Source organism: Chenopodium album, chromosome 2, assembly GCF_948465745.1.
Source record: "Chenopodium album chromosome 2, dcCheAlbu1.1, whole genome shotgun sequence".
Classification (NCBI taxonomy): domain Eukaryota; kingdom Viridiplantae; phylum Streptophyta; class Magnoliopsida; order Caryophyllales; family Amaranthaceae; genus Chenopodium; species Chenopodium album.
The window spans coordinates 26,380,718-26,400,888 of record NC_137835.1 but is presented as its reverse complement, the minus strand read 5'-3'; the positions used below and the strand labels follow the sequence as shown (position 1 = coordinate 26,400,888).

Sequence of the window (20,171 nt, the reverse complement as noted above, 5' to 3'; positions counted from 1 at the left end):
TCCAAAGTTACTTTTATTGATAAACCATAACTAGTTTGTGCCCGCACTAGTAGGGGTATTTAGGGCCTGTTCTCATACTTTTATTTTCAGTTCAGTTCAGTTTCTAATTTCCTTCTCTTATAAAATATTCAGTTCAGTTCAGTTCAACTGATTTCTGTCTATTAGAACAGGCCCTTAGTACAAGTATGTCAGTAAGTTAGAGATAGAATTTACCGCACATTGAATCGTTGAATGAATTGCACAGACAAAGTTTTTCGATTTAAGATGATGGTTGCGCCTGAATTACTAGGGGCAAAAACAATTTTACAAACAAGCCTTAGATTTTCTTAACAAGGGTTATCGTGAAGGGTTAAAGAGAATGAAGGAAGATACGTTAGATCAATATATACCGTCATTTGTGAGATTTTTGTGTTAAGGGAAGGGTGAAAAGAACCCCCATCAGGTAGTGGAATAGAAACGGAGCCAAAAAAAATTAATTACACGGAAATGGTGGGAAATTTCATAAGAAAAATATGTAAAAAAAAATAGCACTAAACTCAAAGATCTCGCAAGTTGTGCTTTTAGCAAACCTATCGAATTAGACATGGGATCTCTTGACTACTCTGCAAAGCTAGTAGCTTTTGATCCCGAACTCTAAGTAGGTATATAATTATTTTGACACAAAGTAGGGGTATAAAATGTATTGCTGAAAAGTTGTAGAAGTATAATTACAACCACAACAATGTAATTTAAGAGTTAGGAGAAATGGACAAAATATATGGTGTAAGGGTGTCTATTTTGAGTTCGATTTAGTATTTTTACTAGTATCTCTTTCATTTTAAATGAGAATAAGGCTAATGATATTTCAAGAACTATCTTACTTAGGGAGTCCTAGTACAAAGTTACATAAGTTGATAACAATTGAGAGGAAGAATGTAAGAGTTCCTAGTACACGAAGAAAAAAAGTGTATATTGTTGTTACCTACAAACTATTCAATAATACATCACATCTTGTACACCTAAATGGTGTTTCCCCAATTTAGCATCCAATGAATTTTACGATATCAATTTAGTGATTGAAAATAGAATAGTACTAGGACTCCACTACAATAAACTTATATTTTAATTAAGAAAGTTAAATTTTGATGGGTTGTTTGTACAAAGTTCCACTTTTTATAGAAGGTACCACTTACTTAGGGAGTCCTAGTTAATCAAGCTCCTTACATAGAAAGTTTTTTTATTCCTACGTTGTAACCAATCAAAAAATGTTGTGTACATATCTACTTTATAAGAAATTTTCTAATATTGTCTCGATTAGATAAAAACTTTGTATTTTTACCAAAAATAGTGAATAGCTAGCTCAAATGATCAACGACATGAAATCCAAATACTCTCTAGATCTCGTGTGAACTCCTTTGTATGCCGGAGTACAATAGTAGAATGATTAGTCTTAGGTATAATTCTAACATCTGCCTCAGGAACTTTCATTTTAATGTTAGAACTACATTCAATTGGTACCACTTGATCTTCATCGCCTTGAATGATTGTAAATTTCACCTTAGCATCGCGCAATATACTTAAGTATTCTTCGATGTATTTCGAGCCACCACAAATCACATTATGCATGGTATGCCAAGCTGAGTGATGAGTATGCCTTGTTAAGTCCATAATTGTGAAAGGAAGGTCCCTAAAAAAAGGCGAAAACTTAAACATAGATCATTTTCAGATTTTCTTAGCATTTTATGCAATACTATACTTTATGTTCCTGTTATCAAAAATGAAAAGACATTACCAAAAACCAGTACCTTCTCCAAGTGATTAGCCTTAGAAGAAATTCCCAAATCTTGTGATTTCGACATAGTATGAAACACACAGTTCGACCCAAGTGCTCATACCATGACATAAATGATGAACCAAACAGTAATGGTGGCCACAACCTTTTCTCAGCAACTTTTCCGAGAGTATATAAGCTTGCATCTTGCTTATTGTCCGAAGGGAAGTAAGGCTAGAAATCACAATATAATAAACTCACATTATGAATTTAATTTAAAAAAATAAACAAAAAAACAGAGCAATTGGTAAGTTTAATACAAAACATATTTGGATTGGCTTTATACATCTCATACAAAGATATTAAAGATTAATTAGGAATTCGAAGTGCATTGTGATGGTAAATAACGATTTTGTGATAAACTGCTCTTATAATAAATTTCATGATCATAATTCACACCTAAACATAAGATAGACCTGTTGCATATTCATATACATACGAGGCTAAAGAAAATCGTTTCAAAATAATAGGCCTCATTCAACGAGTCAAATGTAATAACGGATTCAATTCTATGCATAATCTTCTGCAATAAATAATACTTACTGGTGCTATCAAAGTAATAGACTTGACATGTTGAGGATACTTGGCAGCCAAAGCCAATGCAATAATGGATCCCATGGAGTGAGCAACCAAATGGAAGGAATTCAATCTATATGGAAAGATCACCGATTTCTCAATCAATTCTAGATGATCTCGTATTGTATATAAGCAATCTCTTGGTTTCGGACTTCTTCCAAATCCCAACAAATCGATAGCAAACAACCTGTAATTCTGTTTTGTATGTTCTGACAAATTACAGAAAACTGTTTCCGTCCAAAATGAGGATGAAGAGATGAAACCGTGCAAAAATATTACATTTTCACTCACTGTGTTGTCTGAATCTTCCATATGCATTGTAAGAAGATAACATTAGTTAGAATGAAAACATTTGGTCTTAAGTTTTCTATGCTTTAGACTCCAATTGTCTATTTATTTGCAAGGAAAATATATAATTACATTGGTTTTACTGTTATAAAGTTTGATGAATGGTCTAATGAGCCTAATTATCCATCTCGACTCACGAGCCGACTCAGTAGAGTTCTTTGCAAAATTGCAACCACAGCCTCTGTCTGTTGGAGGACTAAGGGAAGTCACACCTCTACAAAATTGTACGCGACAAAATATTTTAAACATAAATTTCTTGACTTCCAACTCTAATTAAGCAAACTTGGTATTAATAAGTTGGATTATTGGCGAGATTGGGACATAGAACAATTTCGTCTAGTGGGAAAACAATCTACACATTACATTATCTACAAAACCATTAACCATATAAACCATACATGTTACATACCATAAACATTTCATTTCGAGTTCACTACAATGTGAGTTCACTAAAACTAGAATAGATAAAACTTATACATTGTATGTGAGTTCACTAAAACTAGAATAGATAATAACACATAATGTATAGTTTTCTGAAATATAATTACAACATACTCCACCGTCCAAATTTCATTTTCACATTACTAGTTTAAAAAACATGGTAAATAGAGTATGTATCATTGTATATATCCACCAGAGTATAAATTCCAAAGTAATCCAAACAAAGAATGTATTACCTGGCTCATGGACTACAACATGAAGCCGAAGATCGTCGCCACTGTTAATCCAAGCAACACAAGACTCACACCCACAATCAGACCATCTATTAGCTATGAGTTTCGACGAGCTTCTCTGCAACCTCATCCTTCTTGAGTTTAACAAACCCATATCTCTAAATAAGTTTGGCCTCTTATATAATGTCTGTGAAACTTCATCTTGCTCAATATTATCATTATTTTTCTCTTGTTCTCTCCTTGAACAGTAGCAAGAAGTTGATGACGCAGTCTTCTCAAACAACTCATCAAGGTATGAGTAAACTATGCATAAAACATGATCAAGTAAATCAAAGAATGTAAACACTATCAAGCTTAGAATATTGTGTATTCTTTGGATTAGCTTCTCACCCCCCATTACTAATTATTCTAATTTTGGGTGTTTAAAATTATTTGTCGCATAATTTATATGTGACAACTAATTTCGGACGGAAATGAAGATTAGGAGGTTGAAAAGAGGTTTATATACGGTGCATGAATAGTTTGAGGTCTAAAAAGAATAGAAGATGATTCTGTTGACATGGGGAAGATGAAAGAGCGATCAACTTGCTGCCACGTTGCAGAAAGGTGGGCCTTTTAGTGCTCACTCTTATCCCTACCTTATAAAAAGTAGAAAATAACTCTTAGGAATAGTGTGTTACCAACTATACCCTCAAAAATATGTACAAAATTGTGTATAAAAATGTATATTTACTTTTTTACCCTCATTAATATGTTTACTCTTATTAATATATTTAATTGGTTTTTTTTTTCATTAAACATACCATCAATTAATACAATTTTTTTTTAACAAAAACTTGTAATGCCTTTTTTTTTAAATAAAAAAATTACTTGTATAATTTTTTGTACTTCATATGTTATTATTGTTATTTAAAAAGGGAAAAAAAAAATTGTATGTACGAAGACTTTGTTTATTACCACGAGATGATTTATTTTTACTCCTTCGCGCTTGCTCTTCTTATTTACAATTTTGCTGTCCTTTAATTATTACAAATATTGTTAAGGTTTATTAGTTTTTTAATTGTACATTATTTGATGGCACGCACATAAACAACGTGGAATTTAAATGACATTCATGGCTTGTTTGGGAACACAAATTTCATTTGAAATCTGGAATTGGCCCAAATAACATGTTTGGCAAACCAAGAATTTTAATTTTGGATTTGGGCCAAATTCCAACCCATCTAAAAATAAGACAAAAATCAGAATTTCCAAATGACACCTCAAACCAAGTCATTTTAAATTATAATCTAACCTTCCACACTTCTTTCTCTTCAATAACCTCATCATCCATGGTTTCTCTCTCCTAACTTTTGGTTGTTGTATTTTTCTCTCTCCTCTTCTATTTCTGACTACCCATCAGCCACCGCCTCCACCGTCGTCACCTCGTCGACCCCCCCAAAACACATCATTATTTGAACAATTGTGATACAAATCTTGTCGTTTACAAGATTATTTTGCTCGATTAAAGCAAGATTCAGGTTTCATAAAGTTGTAGTTTCATCTAAATTAAGCTACGTTTTCATTAATTTGGAAGGTAAATTCATGATTTTCATTCTAATAATCAAATTTGGGGAAAAAATTAGGGTTTACAATCCTAAGTAAAAGCTTTGATTATGGATTCGCACAAAACAATCAAACTGGAATTTCATACGGAGTAATAATAAAAGTAGAACGCTGTTATTAAAATTAAATAGCATAATTTTTTTTATTTTTTTTGAAGAAATTGACGATATTTTGAAATCCAAACAAATATTTTGGAATTGAATTATAAGAATTTAAATTCTAAAATTGAAATCTTTCATTTGAAATGAATTGTGTATATCCAAACACAACCTCATATTAAATAATGATATTTGAGCAGATGTTATCAAGAGGTATAAATAACTTTAAAATCCTAAAATCGAAGGAAATCGATGATAGAAAAAAAAATGTATTTAAATATGGAGAGAACTTAAGAAGAAAAATATAACTAAGTGGTTAACTGATATAGATATTAGATGGTCGTAGAACATTGAACTTACATTATTAAGTTTTTAGCTACAACAAACATTTCACATATTATTACTCCGTATGACCAAGCTCACAAAAAATTCGTTTGAAGAAAAATATGTTAAGTATTATTGAATCATGCAAATCAATTAAGAGTTCTAAACTAGCTTAAGATAGGAAGGGATGTAAATCAATTAAATATTATTTAATACGGAGTAATAATTTTGAAATAACACTGTCAAACTTATGAAGGTTTTAAAAAATAATTATCATTAAAGATTTTGGTGCCTTTTTTATATTTCTACAAAACCACTATATATGCACATAAACCAAATAGTACGTATTAAAACTACAAGATCTACCACCCAAACCAAAGGTGTAATTACGTGCTAATACAACTTCTATGCAACAGCTAACTCTTTCGCGCGCGTAGGATAACCTAGTATATGGAAAATTGGGTAATAAAAACGTCAAGTACGACGAACATTAGCTGGACGTCGACTACAAGAGTACTAGCAATGCACCAATGCACAAGTTGAATAACTTTGGTTCCAAAGATTGTATAACTTTGGTTCCAAAGACATGAATATATTCCTTACTATTATAGTTTTATCCTAAAGTAATTTTGTATAAGAGAACTAGAGAATTAATAAGGGAGTATATTGGATTATGAGACTTTAACCTTATTTGTTGATGATATTAGGAGGAAAAAATTTCAAAATCGTTTATCTAGTGACATTTTTATAAATAATAGTGGTTAATTCTTTTTTTTTTTTTTTGAAAGAATAATAGTGGTTAATTCTCTAAAAGAAGTAACAAAGAAACCAAAAACCAGATATTAAAATGGAAAAATCAGCCGATGATGAAGGAAGGAGCTCTGGGAAGTCCTAAAGTACCCTCGCCGGCTACCACAACCGTGAGGTGGCCACCAGCCAGCTAGTATTAACGACGAATTAAAATTTTGATGGGAAGTAGTTGTTGGAAGATGGTAGGTTGGCAGATTACGCTCAGTTAGAGAATCCCTAAAATGGGTCTTTCGTGAATGCACTATTATTATTTTCCAACACCTCAGCAGATTCATTTGTTCATTGACAGTCCAGAAGCAATCAAGCAATGGCTAAAACCCTCAAACTGATCAACGCTCTGATTTTTTTAGAAACCTTTCAGGTAGCTCATATAGTTACTAGCTTATTTTAAAAGAGGGAGCTCAAATCCATCGTGTTCCAACATGTCGAAATCTTAAATTTAATCCATACATTTCAATGTCTATTTCAATGCATGTCTGGTATCCCACAAACAAGCCTATAAGGCTATATCATACAGAGTAACCCAGTTTTTAAAAGCTACACAAACAAAATATCCCAGATAAAACTTCTGATGCACACAAGCCTCGATAAAACAAACGACGAATAAATGCAAATCAAGATAACTCCCAGAATTGATATAATAATTGTGCATCTGGACGGACATACCCAAAGCTTGCTTTGATGAACCCAACAGTCACATTCCTGTGTGGCATTACATTAACAGCTATTAGGAAAGAATGCAAAATAATAAGTAAAATAAAAAATAACTTTAATAAGGAAAAAGAAAATGAAAAAAAAGCTACCAAGTTGAAAGCATCAACACTTGATCAAGCAAAATCAACCCAGAAAAGCACCTGCGTAAACTGACCATCACATTGTACGATTTATGTGGCTATACGGAGCTTCTACTTGGAACAGCAAATCAGTTACAGGTGCAGTCATCAACAAGAGAGTGTAAGATAGTTTTTTCTTGATTAATTGCAGTTATCAGTAACAGAACACTTAGACAGGAAATCTAACAATTAGAAATCACTGAAAGAATGGCAAACAGATTTTCTGAGATAATTGCAATATTTTCCCTATTAATTAAATAATATTCAGAGGCCCCCTCTAATAACAGACTGGACCAAAATTTACAGACCAAAATTTAATTACTTAAGCCTATACTGTTATTGGTATTCAAATGTGATTTACTTGAATTCCATAGATCACAAGCACCAGCTAGTTCAAAACTTCATTTGCTAGCCTCGTGAATAATCTACTATCCCCACAGTTTGTGTAAAAAAAAAAAACAAAGAGTTCCGCCTAATGCATCAGCCTATCAGAGCTTACAGATAGAAATACATACAGAAGTATCATCAAACTCTTGAAACACAGAACTCAGCAAGTCCTTGTTTTCATTCTCAATTAGTCTGTTTCCTTCTTTCCAGAGTCAGAGTTCACAACTGGTAGGTTCCTTCGATACTGTGAAGATGTCAACCGTCTCTCCAAAGGTGTTTTCCTCTTGCTCACCACAAATCGATTCACTCCTTTCCTCATTGGCATTATAGAGGGGAAATCCTCATCAGGAATCTGGCTCAGCTCTGAGATGTCCTTTATCTGAGCAACACGCCGAAACCACCTCTCTGCCTTAGCTTCCTCAGACATATCCAGTGGATTTGGTTCCTTTACTGCTGATCCCTCCAAACTCCTTTCTCTCCAAGAATCCCTGACATTTGCATTCTCACTTGTGCTCTGAGATTCAGAATAATTACTGGGAGTACTGATTGGCAAATCATTAGTTTTGGAGTTTTGGTCTACATAATTGGATACATCGGAAGCTGGTTTGCTAAATTTATCTTCCATTTCCTCTCCTATCTTTACGGCATCTGATCTCATTGCACCAGTCTGTTCATTTATATTGGTTGACTCTGATCCTTTTGGTTTTTCCTTGGCAAAGTAATCAGGTGGAAAAGGGACAAATGGGACATAATTATTATTGCCCGCTTGCTCCATCGCTACACGTCTCTTGTACATCGGAGAAGTTAAAGAACGGTCTTTTTTCTTACTAACAACAAATCGATTCTCTCCTTTGCGCATTGGCATTATTTCTGGGAAATCATCATCAGATACAGCACTAGGCAGGTCTGTTACGTCATGTAGTTCAGCCACCTTCTTTAACCATCTTTCAGATTCATCAGTTTGTTCATTCTCATAATCTTTAATTCCCATCTGATTTGGAGACTTGTCGCCAGAAAGTTCATTAAGACTTTGGCTGATTTTCATATCAATGCTATCCTGGTCACTAGCTGTCTGGAAATAACTATGACTAGGATTGTCAACAGTGCCCGAGTGTTTTGTGCTTGCAGCAGACCATGTAAACTTATTATCATCTGCCTTCATGGTCTCTGGAAAATCTTCATCTTCTAGAACACTGCCCATGTCAGATGATTTTTCCAACTGAGCTATCTTAGTGAACCATGATTGCATCTCTTCAGTCCCAGTTATAATTTCCTCAATATTGCCTATAGCAGAGGCAGTGTCAGCTCTCAAACGTGAAGTGGGGCTGAGGAATCGATTGACTCCTGGTTTTTTGCAATCACACCTTAAGCATACCACATTCCTACCAAAGTTAAAGAAGTCACATCTGGAGAAAGAAGAAAGGACAAAAAAGGTGATTCTAATATGAACAGATGCCGAAATCAAATCAAAATAGGGCAAAGAAAGAAAAGAAAATTAGATTGAAAAGGTTGAGATGCTCACTGAGGGCATTCCCATTCCCCACCAGTTAAGAGTTTCTTTGGCCGGTGCTCCTCACACTGAAGGCACAGCGAGTTCTTAGCAAAGTTCATAAAACTGCACCTGCTCATTAGCAGAATAGAAGTTATTCATCATTTCCAAAGCTAAAAGTTCACAAAAGTACTGATCTCCTCCAAATCCCCCACCCCTCCAAGAAAAGGCACTCATTTGGAAACAAGATTACAAATCATTGTTAGGACTCCAGAGAAAAATAAATAAAGCAAGTGGCGGAAAATGATTAAGAAAAGACATTATCTGCTGTTTCCAACTAATTTGTCAGACCAAGAAATTTTTTCAATTTTTAGAAAATATCTACTCCGAAACAGTACAAGAGTTTAGTTTATCACTTATACATGACTTCCATATGGGAAAATTGCTCAGTGGAACTAGAAGTACTTCACCTACACACCCAGTGGCGGATCAATGTAGTAACAAGGGGTAGCATGTGCTACCCCCAGAATTTTGGTATAAAATTTTTGAAACTGAAATTTATACTGGATGACAATCATTGTTTCAGTCTTAAGAAGAGAACATGCTAAGGTTTTGGTGTTTGCGGCAAGGTCATGGGTTTGAACCCCACTTCCCTGTATTTTTTTATTCTTTTTTCCTTTCTAAGCACTTTAACCTATCCTCCTTACTCCTTGTTCTAAATCGATTCCCGCCTTAACTTTATTTCTATAATATGTATAGGTATAAGCAAAGCATTGATCCCCATTACTCTTATTAATAAAGATTTTATTTCATTTTCACAAATTATTTATGATGTATGGAGTAATTTATGAGCTATAATGATAAGTTAGATACGAATTGTCTGTGAACAAAAAAAAGTATGAGTACAAATTACTAGTATTAATTTTTTATAATACAGTAATTAATTTGATACTTTATACCGTTATGCAATTATTTTTTTTGTAGTTATTTCTCATAGGAAAATTGGTCATTACTACCGCGAATTAAAAAAACTTGCAAATTACTACTGCAAAATTTTTTTAAAATTTGCTATTACTACCATACTCACTTTAGGCCAAGTATGACGTCACCTTCTCCCTTTAACACAAGTTTAACCCTAGTTAAGCAATTAAACGACAAAGAAAAAAAAAAAAAAAAATAAATCCATCCTAACCTAAGGTTACCCAATTTACCCAACCCACATTTCTCTCTCATAGCTTCACTTTGACCATTTAACATTCAACCTCCACTAAAGATCAACACTATGCACTTTGACCCTTCTAAGAGTTCTAACCTTCTTCCTCAATTCTCTTTGGACCAACACTTCATAGTTAAAGTCTTTACACTTGCATTTCTATCCTATTGAACTTGTCAAATCACAAATTATGCATAATTGATAGCTTAATTCAAGGAAAAATACAAAAGCCCTATGTTAATCAACAAAAATCATAATCCATAAACCTTGAATTGCAAAACCCTAAAATTCAAAACCCTAGAATTCGAAAACGAATTTGTTTGAGGCAAATTAGACACTTGTGTGGAGCAATTGGAGGATAGATGGGAGAAATAATTAGTGTAAATTTTGGAGCAGGAAGCTTGAAGGGACTTCAGCAATGGTGAAGGAGGAAGATCAATGAGAGAGAAAGAAAGGAAAGAGGGGGGGTTATTTAGGTTAGTTTGCTAGGGTAACCATGGGTTGGGGGATTTTTTTTTTTTTTTTTTTAGGGTCGTTTAAATGCTTATTTATGAGTTAAACGTGGGTTAAGGGAATAAATGACGTCATAAATGCTCAAAAGTGGAGTCTGGTAGTAAAATAAATTTTTTTAAATTTTTTACAGTAGTAATTCACAAGATTTTTAATTCGCGGTAGTAATTGGCAAATTTTCCTTTTTTATAAGTATAATATATCTTTTGCTTTTTTTATTATTATTTTTTTTTAATAAATTCTTAGTCAAATGTATACATGTCCAAAATCACATTGTCAATTGATAAGAAGCACAACAATGTACTAAAAACATCATATTGCATTAACATAATCACTCATTTTATTGATTTGCTAATCGTTTTAGTGGGGATTTTTCAATAAATCCCTAAAATAAATTCCGATTATAATTTCAATTTTAATTTTCTTAAACAACTACGTGCTAGTGCGCTACCCCTGATTGGAAATCCAAGATCCGCCACTGTACACACTCTAGAGCATAAAATTGCAAACCAAACAGAACTTGTAGTCTAAATCATCATGACCTACCTTGGACATATCCAGTCTCCTTTCTTCATTTCGATATTATATCCAGAAGAACTTGATACTTGATTACATCTTTCAGAAGACTCTTTCTGTACTGTCACAACAGGCTCCACAGAACTTTCTTTAAAGTTAACCAATTCACTGAACAATTTTCTGGCAGATGATTCAACTCTACTGCTTATCTCAATGTTTTCTGAAAAGCCAATAGCACTGTAGGCATAACTTAATAAAAACTTCATGAGATCGACTGTGCTTGGTTTATCAGATTCTAATACCTATAAAACAAGAATTGAGCTAAAGTCAAAAAACTAAAAAAAAATGAAACATCAAAGGTGAAAGAGATCTAAACCATAGGCACAAGTGCATAATCCATAGAAGTAGAAGAAGAGTATGAAACATATACAACAGAGTTCTGTGTAACTGCAGGCGGAAAAGAAAAACCACTAAGATATGGTTACCAAAATATGATTAAGAAAAAGTAAGAAAGTCAAATTATATAGGATGTCTTGCTTTTCCTCCCACAATATATGAACTCTTGTTAAGACATTGCAACATGTTATCTATATATAGTTCTATAAAAATGTAATCTTTTGAAGACTAACATTGTTGTCACCCTACAAACCTCAATTGAGAAGGACAAAGGTGGATGTAAACAAAAGAAAGATTTAGCTATGAAAGATGTCAAGCTCCGTAAGAAGTCAAGCTCTCTATTGGAAGAAGATTTAGCTATGAAAATTATAGTTCTCCTTACTGGCACTGGAATAACCAATATAGAAAAATCAAGGGAGTCCAAGGGTACAGATTTTTCCTAAATAATACCTCGTTACAGGTTATGTGCAACGATTAGACATTTTTCCTCTCTACTTTATATCAAATCGTTGCACATAACCTGTAACGGAGGTAGTATATCTTATAATCATGGGTATATACTGAACGAATGCAGAATATTGATAGACCCATTTTACTTTATGAAAGACAATGGAGCAAGGAAGATGTTGTGAGTTTACCTCGTCCTAGAATTTCAGTCTTAATGAGGCATTTTATTCTTTGGAAAATCCAGACTACATTCATAACTTTGTCCAATCTAGGTGTGCACTTCCTGAAAGTAATCAAAGTCTGAGCAACTAGTGGAAAGTATGCAGGCTGTTACCCCTGATATTGTTAAAACTTTAAATTAGACACACGCGCACACACACACACACACACACACACACAAAAAGGAAAAAAAAAACACGCCAGTTATTCTCACCACTTGATTACATCTTACATAAGACAGTGTTCGCCTTGTTTCCACTTATTTAAAGAAACATAGGTTAAGACAAGTTACAATCAGTTTAATTCGGGAGAAATAAAAGTTCAATTCACAACTAGCAAGAGTTTATTGATTTATGATAAGAGAAAATCAGTGAATAAAACACATCCTTTGCGAATTTTTGAATACTTTTTTTAAGTCATTATCATACACACACTTTGAATCAGGCTCCTTAACTCAGAGATGGAATTGGCACAAATATAGTATGAAATAGTCATTATGCATGTATATTATATCATTAGAGTATAAGTTGTCTTAATAGTATTATTATATCTCAAAATGGTACAATACTAATTGATGTACAATTTAGATACTTATTTGTACCATTAGAAAAATATTTATACCACTATAGCAATTAATAGTAGTATATTACCATTTACCTATGTAACGGTACTTTATACTCATGTTAATATTTACAATTTAGCCATTCAATTTGTTTCAAAACAAAGAGGTCCTATGCGCCAATACTTTTCCATAAGCTCAAATACTCAACATTAAGGTAAAAAATAAATAAATAAATAAATAAAAAAAAAAAATCAATATGTAAGACTTAGTTATGTCAGATGAAATTAAGAAGTGATTATCTAACAATTAATCTATGATAGTAGTAATCAATTAGCAACAAAAACTCATTATGGTACATCCTACAGCTTGAAAAGCCTTGTATGCTTAATTCTGCTGTACCACTTAGGGAGGAAGAGGCCAAACAATCAAGTTGATTGGTCTCATATCCAAGAGATATGTTAGCTTAGATACGTTAGCTTTTCTTCTAGATAGCTTGAGAGTGAGAGTTTTGGTTGGCATGTTTGTCAAACATTAATATGCTCCAAACATGGCTCATCAAGACACAATTATAAGGCTCTAAATTAATAATACAGACATAGAGACTAGAAAATAAATTCAGTTTATTGTGGGTACATATAGATAAGATGAAAGCACAGGTTTCCCCTTTATTGGTCAATATTTTAGTATCCATACACATTTGTAAAATATTTAACATGCATGCTTGAACAAAAAAGAAGAAACAGAGCATCATGACTTCCATTTACTATATATTGTGATAAAGTTGATGTATATTTATCATTGAAATTTTTTACTTCATTCCAAAATCACTGCGTAAGAATGTCCCCCTCCAGACACTTACACATAAGGAATTAGGCCTCTAAGCCTAACATACTACATAAATATAATGTCATAGCCATAGAAGCATGCAACCAGGTGAACCAAATTCCACTCTACTATGTAGCAACGCTACCATTCTAAATATGCACAAGACATACTTGGAAAAATCACTAGTAATTTTTCTGGTTTCCTTGACTAAGGGGCACAACTGCATTAGCAAAAAATAAATAAATAATGTTGTATAACATGTTTCTTATCATAGCCATCCTTTCTTATCCTCCAATGACATGCAACAGCCTCACCTCTAAGAATCAATCGAGTAACACAAGAATCATCACCAAATAACACTACATTGTAGGTATTTGAGCATTTGACTAACTTAAACACTTTGCTGAATTAGTTAAAAAAAGCAGTGCACTAATCAAATGTTCGAAGTCCAATTAGACCCTAATCAAATGTTCTTAACCTCATAATGTCATTATAATTCACAACAAAGCCAACAAAAAAAACGCTCAATTTGCATAATAAATTTCACACCAGCTCTAAGCCTCTAATACAATTAATAATCAAATTACATCTCAATAAATATTGTGCTAAAATAAACCAAATAAACTTACATTTAAATTATCAATGTCATTGCCACAGAAAGATTTCATCCTTGCCGCCGCCACCGAAGCATTAGCAAACAAAAACGGCGAACCATTCTGTACAACCACCTCTACATCCTCCGTCGAAAGCGACCTTCACCAACAAACAAACAAAATGAGCAAGAGATAAGCCTAAAAAAACACACACACAGAAACAACCAAAAAAAACCCAAAAAACTACCAACCACAAAATAGTAGGATTATCTCTAGCAAAAGCCAAACAAGAATTAGCAACCCTCAAGAAACCCTCATCAAATGGTTGAAACCCCACAAACTGATGAACATCAAAGGATGCATTACAGTATTCCGATTGTGAAACCAAATCAACAAAACCCGAAAACTCAGCCCAAGGATGACGGCAACTACTAGTAGAATTCGAAAACCCAGTTGAATTTATTGATGGGGTTTCATCCCAAAGAGTGTGAGCTTGGTGGGTGTGAAGTTTTTGGGAAGATTTTGGAGGAGAGAAAAAGGAGGGAGGAGAAGGAGGAGGAGAGAGAAAGAGGAAAGAGCGGTGAGAAGCGAGGCGGCGGAGGTGGCGAAGGGAAGAAGGGTGGCGATGGTGGAGGAGTGGTAATGGTGATGAATATGATGATAAGAATGTGAAGAGACGTAAAGTGGCGCCACCCATTTGGGTTGCAATCAAGGTTACTGACTTACTGTCAATGGTTTTTCTGGTCTCTGGTTCCTACTTACTGCAGTACTGCAGCAGCTGATGATGTTGGGGCCTATTCTAAAATAAATACAGTACAAATATACAACCTTGATTGAGGGAGGTAGTAAGACCTGTACCGATTTACTGAAAACAAGTAATTGGATATAAAACTGAACTAAATAGAGCTGAAATGAATTGTTAATGAGAGAAGAAAATTAACAACTGAATTGAATTGATTGAAATTGAACTAGAGTGAATTAAAATTAAGCTAACAAAACAGGCCTTAAGAATCTACTTCATTAGGGTGAGTTTATCCCATTCTCAACACTCACATCAACTTTTCACTAACTTTTAAATGTTTTTTTTTATTATTGAGGTTCATATAAGAGTATATTCAAATTCATACATTACACCAAGACTCACTTATTATCTCACAAAATATATATTTATTTATTTATTAAAGTATCTTGCTAACGAACGCCCACATAACATTGGATAATCATTTAAAATATTACCTACAATGATATTAATTTGGAAATGCATCCTCGGGGCATTTGTTAGCTTTTGTCTGTTTTAAATATCGTTAATTCATTTAAGTTAATATCGTAAAACTTTTTATGAACGAGAAAATACAAAACGATAATTACGAAATTTATTTTATAATTCATAATGATAATTTTATAATACCATGAAATTTTTTAATATTGCGATTTTTTTTTAAATAAAAACAACAATCGTACGAGTTATATACACTACAAGGTACTAAACTTTGCAAAAAAATATCAATTAAGGTACCGAACTTTCATTTGTATCAAATAGAGTACTATAACCTACAGTATAGGTAAACTTTCCGTTTGCAACTTATTTTAGCCGGTTAATTCGGTTTTTTTAAATAAATAAAAAAAAAATCCTCTGTCAGCAAATCAAGGCCGTCTTTAAGGTTCCCGTTCGGTCTGAATTTGTGGTCTAATTTCCTCCATTAAAGTAGCTTCCTGAGGTAACACATTTATCCTTTTTATAATCAGCTGATATCAATTTGCAATCTAGGATATAGCTTTGTTGGTAAAATAACTGTTGAAATCAATAACAAACAAAAGATTAGAACTTTCCTGGATTGAATATCCCAAACTCACAGTCGCGCCGTGGAACAAAATACACTGCCTTAGAAGCGAAATACGCCACCACCGGTACAAGTTTCCTAGTGACGCACGCCCCCAAGTTTAACGCAACTCTCTCCGTAATCCGTGCACCCGAACTCGAAGAGTGGAATTGCTCAAGAACTGTTCAGATCTCAAATGGTAGGTTTTTGTTTTCGGCTTGAAAAGTGAATAAATCTTATGAAGAGGCAAGACTCGTATTTATATGAGTCCCGGAAAGAGAAAACATGTAAAGCAAACCGACCTAGGAAAAACAAGGCGGGCCCGACCGGGCAAGAAGCCGCACGATAGGGCGCGAGATTAAGTTTTCTAGACCTGGTGTCGCGCCCGGTCGGGCGATCTAGAAAACCCACCCCGGGCGAGCTATCGGGAGAAGTCGCCCGATCGGGCTCGTCAAAAACTCGAGTCCGTCACCCGGTCGGGCGAGGGCCGCCCGATCGGGAGCGAGAGTTCTCCTATTTTCCTTGGCCACCTCCGCCCGATCGGGCGAGGGCCGCCCGATCGGGCGCGAGCATCCGTTTGCATTACCTATTTCCAACAATCCCCCACTAATGCGAGCGGATCTTCAACATGAAATCTGAACAATAAATGAAAGTCTTAGTACTTAAATGCTAGTATCCAAAGGTTTGAACTAACACATTACTGCACAAGGTTTTCAACACTTCCCTAGTGAGTATCCTAAGATTTGAACTCCTAGGAGCGAGGAAGGGACCTTGAATACACATACCTTGACTTTAGAGCTTAAGCAACTCCGCCAATCTTGGCCAACACTTGGGCTCTCATGAGTACTTCAGGAAAACAATACTCCAACCTTCCCTTGAGAGAGGCCACCTCTCGTACTCACGTAGGTGTTCATCCTATGTGTTATTCACACACGTTCCCAGCAAATTCAAATGTCTTTCCTTGCAGGCTTAAACATGTTTAAGCACCTTGCAAACCAGAGAATTACATGCAATGGAACTAGAACATTAAGAACATAAGTTCAACCCTTCAACTTTCGGTGTCATTATCTATCCTGTTTCAAGAGCTACTGGGACAAAGGTCTTAACTCTCTTAAGAACCTCCATCTATCCCTGCTCAGAAAACAACTGGACTAATGACATTAAGAGACAAACTCATCCTAGCAGAATCTAACTGGTAAAACTTACCACTCTTATAGAGTAATAGATTCAAACACATGATACATAAATAACAAATCCAAATGACTTATGCCAATGAAACAAATAAACCAAAACAGGTTCCAGATTTATTAAAACCAAGGTATCATGTCACATAGCTTGTATAGCTACCACTTCAAGTCATTACAACATAGGTCCTAAACCCATACCAGTTGATGACTCCACCACTAGTCTACGACTTAATCCCTTAGTAAAAGGATCTGCCAGGTTTTTCTCTGTTCGAACATAATCCAACGAAATAACCCCATTCACAATAAACTGCCTCACAGACTCGTGTCTGACTCTTATGTGCCTTTTCTTACCATTGTAAACGCTGTTTTTAGCAACACATATAGCAGCTTGTGAATCACAATGCATAGACGTAGACGATGACGGCTTCCCCCACAAAGGAATATCAATAAGCAAATTTCTTAACCAATCTGCCTCTTGTGTAGCAAGATCCAATGCGATGAACTCAACTTCCATTGTCGATCGAGCTATACACGTCTGCTTTCCAGACTTCCATGAAACTCCACCCCCACTAAGGGTAAACACATAGCCACTTGTAGAACTTGTTTCATCGCTGTCTGTTACCCAATTTGCATCACAATACCCTTCAAGAACCAAAGGATGACCAACAAAATTCAATCCCCAAGACACGGTTCCACATAGATATCTGAGCACACGCCTCAAAGCAACCCAATGTTGCTCACTAGGACAATGAGTATAGCAACAAAGTCTACTAACTGCAAAAGCAATATCAGGGCGAGTGCAGTTCATAAAAAACGTCAGACTACCAAACACCTTATCATATTCAGTTTGAGACACACCGTCCCCCACATTTTTCACCAAAGTTCCAGAAGGGTCAAAGGGCGTTCTCAATGGAGGCAAATCAAAACAATTAAAGTTCTTCTGAATTTTCTCCACATAATGAGACTGAGACAGAAAATACTCTTTCTTGGTTTTAGTAACTTTAACACCAAGGATCACATCTACCTCTCCCAAATCCTTCATCTGGAACTTTGAATTCAAATATTTCTTAGTTTCATTTATGACATACATGTTTGTGCCAAACAGGAGCATGTCGTCAACGTACAGGCATAATATCACACATTGCGCACCAAACATCTTAAAGGACACACATGCATCACTACCATTGACGACAAAACCAAAAATAAGAGCAGTTTTATGAAATTTTTCATACCATTGCTTCGGAGCTTGTTTCAAGCCATACAAGGATTTCTTTAGTCTGCACACCTTATTCTCCATGCCAGGAACTACAAAACCCGGAGGTTGCTCCATGTAGATCTCCTCCTCCAAATCGCCATTCAGAAAGGCTGTCTTAACATCCATCTGATGCATAATCAAGTTGTAAGATGAAGCTAAGGCAAACAAAACACGAATAGTGGCAATTTTAGTCACATGAGAATAAGTATAAAAATAATCAAGGCCAAATTTTTGAGTGAATCCTCTTATCACCAATCTAGCTTTGAACCTTTCCACGGTGCCATCGGTTCTCATTTTTCTCTTGAAAATCCACTTGCACCCAATAGCTCTGCTCCCTTTTGGCAGGTCCACGAGCTCCCAGGTCCCATTAGACATGATTGAGTCAAGCTCACTGTTCACAACTTTCTTCCAGAAGGTTGCATCTACTGAACTCATAGCTTCTTCAAACGATTTCGGATCTTCATCCACAACCTGTAGACACAACATGATCTCATCTAGATCATCTTCGAATTCACCTAGATTTCCGCACTCTGCTATAAAGGCTGTTAGGAAATCAGGTCCAAAGATTGTCTCCACTCTTTGCCTTTTGCTTCTCCTAGGTTGAATCTCACTTTCAATCCTAATGGAAGCATCTTCTGGCTCTGCAGATGAAGAAACTGAAGAAACGTCGTTAGTAACTAAGTTTTTCTTCAATGGAAATACCTATTCAAAGAACTCTGCATCACGAGATTCAGATATAGAGCGATCTTCCAGACTCATAAACATGTATGCGGCACTATTCTCAGCATAGCCAATGTGTAGGGAATAAATTTCAAGCGTTAACCCCTAGATTGAACCCCACTGTGATCATACACTAAAGTACGGTGGCGTCCAAAGGGAAGAAAATAGAGCAAAAGAGTCGCCAACAAGTTTTAGGAACTTGTAAACCGTTCACGAGGTGAAGGTTACACCCCTTAACGATCCAAGAGATCGTCAACTCCATAAGGTCTAGAACCAAATAAGGGTTCGGGGATGAAGGTACAAATCCAACCTAAAAGAGATTGAACCTACCCTAATAATAGGCCTCTACTTTATTCTGATCGTATTCATGTGCGCTTTCTGACTAACATGCAATCAATAGGATTAACCCTAAACCTGTTTATCTATGTTGGTTGAATTTTAATGCACAAATAAAACTATTATTGGGGATCATTTGAAATTATAATCATATTAACCCTAAACAAGATTATTAATTATCTTATTAAGCGTGATTACAAATACAAATTCCCGTTAAACATGCATAAAAGGCGTGATCAAGCAATAAATATCAAGCAACATAATCATAATAATCAAAATAATTATAATTATCATAACAATAATCATAATAATAATAATAATATCATCATAAATAAAATAATCATCATCAAAATAATAATAATAATAATATTCATAATCATCATAAATTATAACAATTATAATCATAATCGTGTTCATGTTAATATTAAAGCATAATAATAGCAAGATCCTAGACATGATACTAACAAGATTAATAACAAACCCTAGCATGTCACTAAGCAATAAAAATCAAATCTTTAACCCTAACATGATACTAACAATCATAGATATTAGGAAGAACATAGGAAGCATCGCAGGAATCATAATAAGCATATTTGATATTATAACTTTTTCCCTAAA

At 34.6% G+C, this 20,171-nt stretch overlaps 2 protein-coding genes across 3 annotated transcripts; both read right to left on the bottom strand.

Moving 5' to 3' along the window:
* Nucleotides 1–1,263: 1,263 nt before the first annotated feature.
* On the bottom strand, nucleotides 1,264–3,910 carry LOC145597578 (putative lysophospholipase BODYGUARD 4). Of its 2 annotated transcripts, none has more exons than XM_081653780.1 (4): nucleotides 3,412–3,910; nucleotides 2,354–2,691; nucleotides 1,785–1,984; nucleotides 1,264–1,666 (listed from the first exon to the last, which is right to left on the bottom strand). In XM_081653780.1, the coding sequence occupies exons 1-4, from the start codon at nucleotides 3,803–3,805 to the stop codon at nucleotides 1,348–1,350; spliced, it is 1,251 nt and encodes a 416-aa protein (XP_081509906.1). In that variant the 5' UTR covers nucleotides 3,806–3,910; the 3' UTR covers nucleotides 1,264–1,347. The 2 variants fall into 2 exon arrangements, with proteins under 2 accessions (XP_081509906.1, XP_081509913.1); XM_081653787.1 differs by having other exon boundaries at nucleotides 2,354–2,685.
* Nucleotides 3,911–7,297: 3,387 nt separating this feature from the next.
* Nucleotides 7,298–15,069, bottom strand: LOC145597570 (zinc finger protein VAR3, chloroplastic-like). Its single transcript, XM_081653770.1, has 5 exons — nucleotides 14,487–15,069; nucleotides 14,272–14,395; nucleotides 11,224–11,495; nucleotides 8,988–9,086; nucleotides 7,298–8,871 (listed from the first exon to the last, which is right to left on the bottom strand). The coding sequence occupies exons 1-5, from the start codon at nucleotides 14,930–14,932 to the stop codon at nucleotides 7,653–7,655; spliced, it is 2,160 nt and encodes a 719-aa protein (XP_081509896.1). The 5' UTR covers nucleotides 14,933–15,069; the 3' UTR covers nucleotides 7,298–7,652.
* Between the last annotated feature and the right edge of the window lie 5,102 nt (nucleotides 15,070–20,171).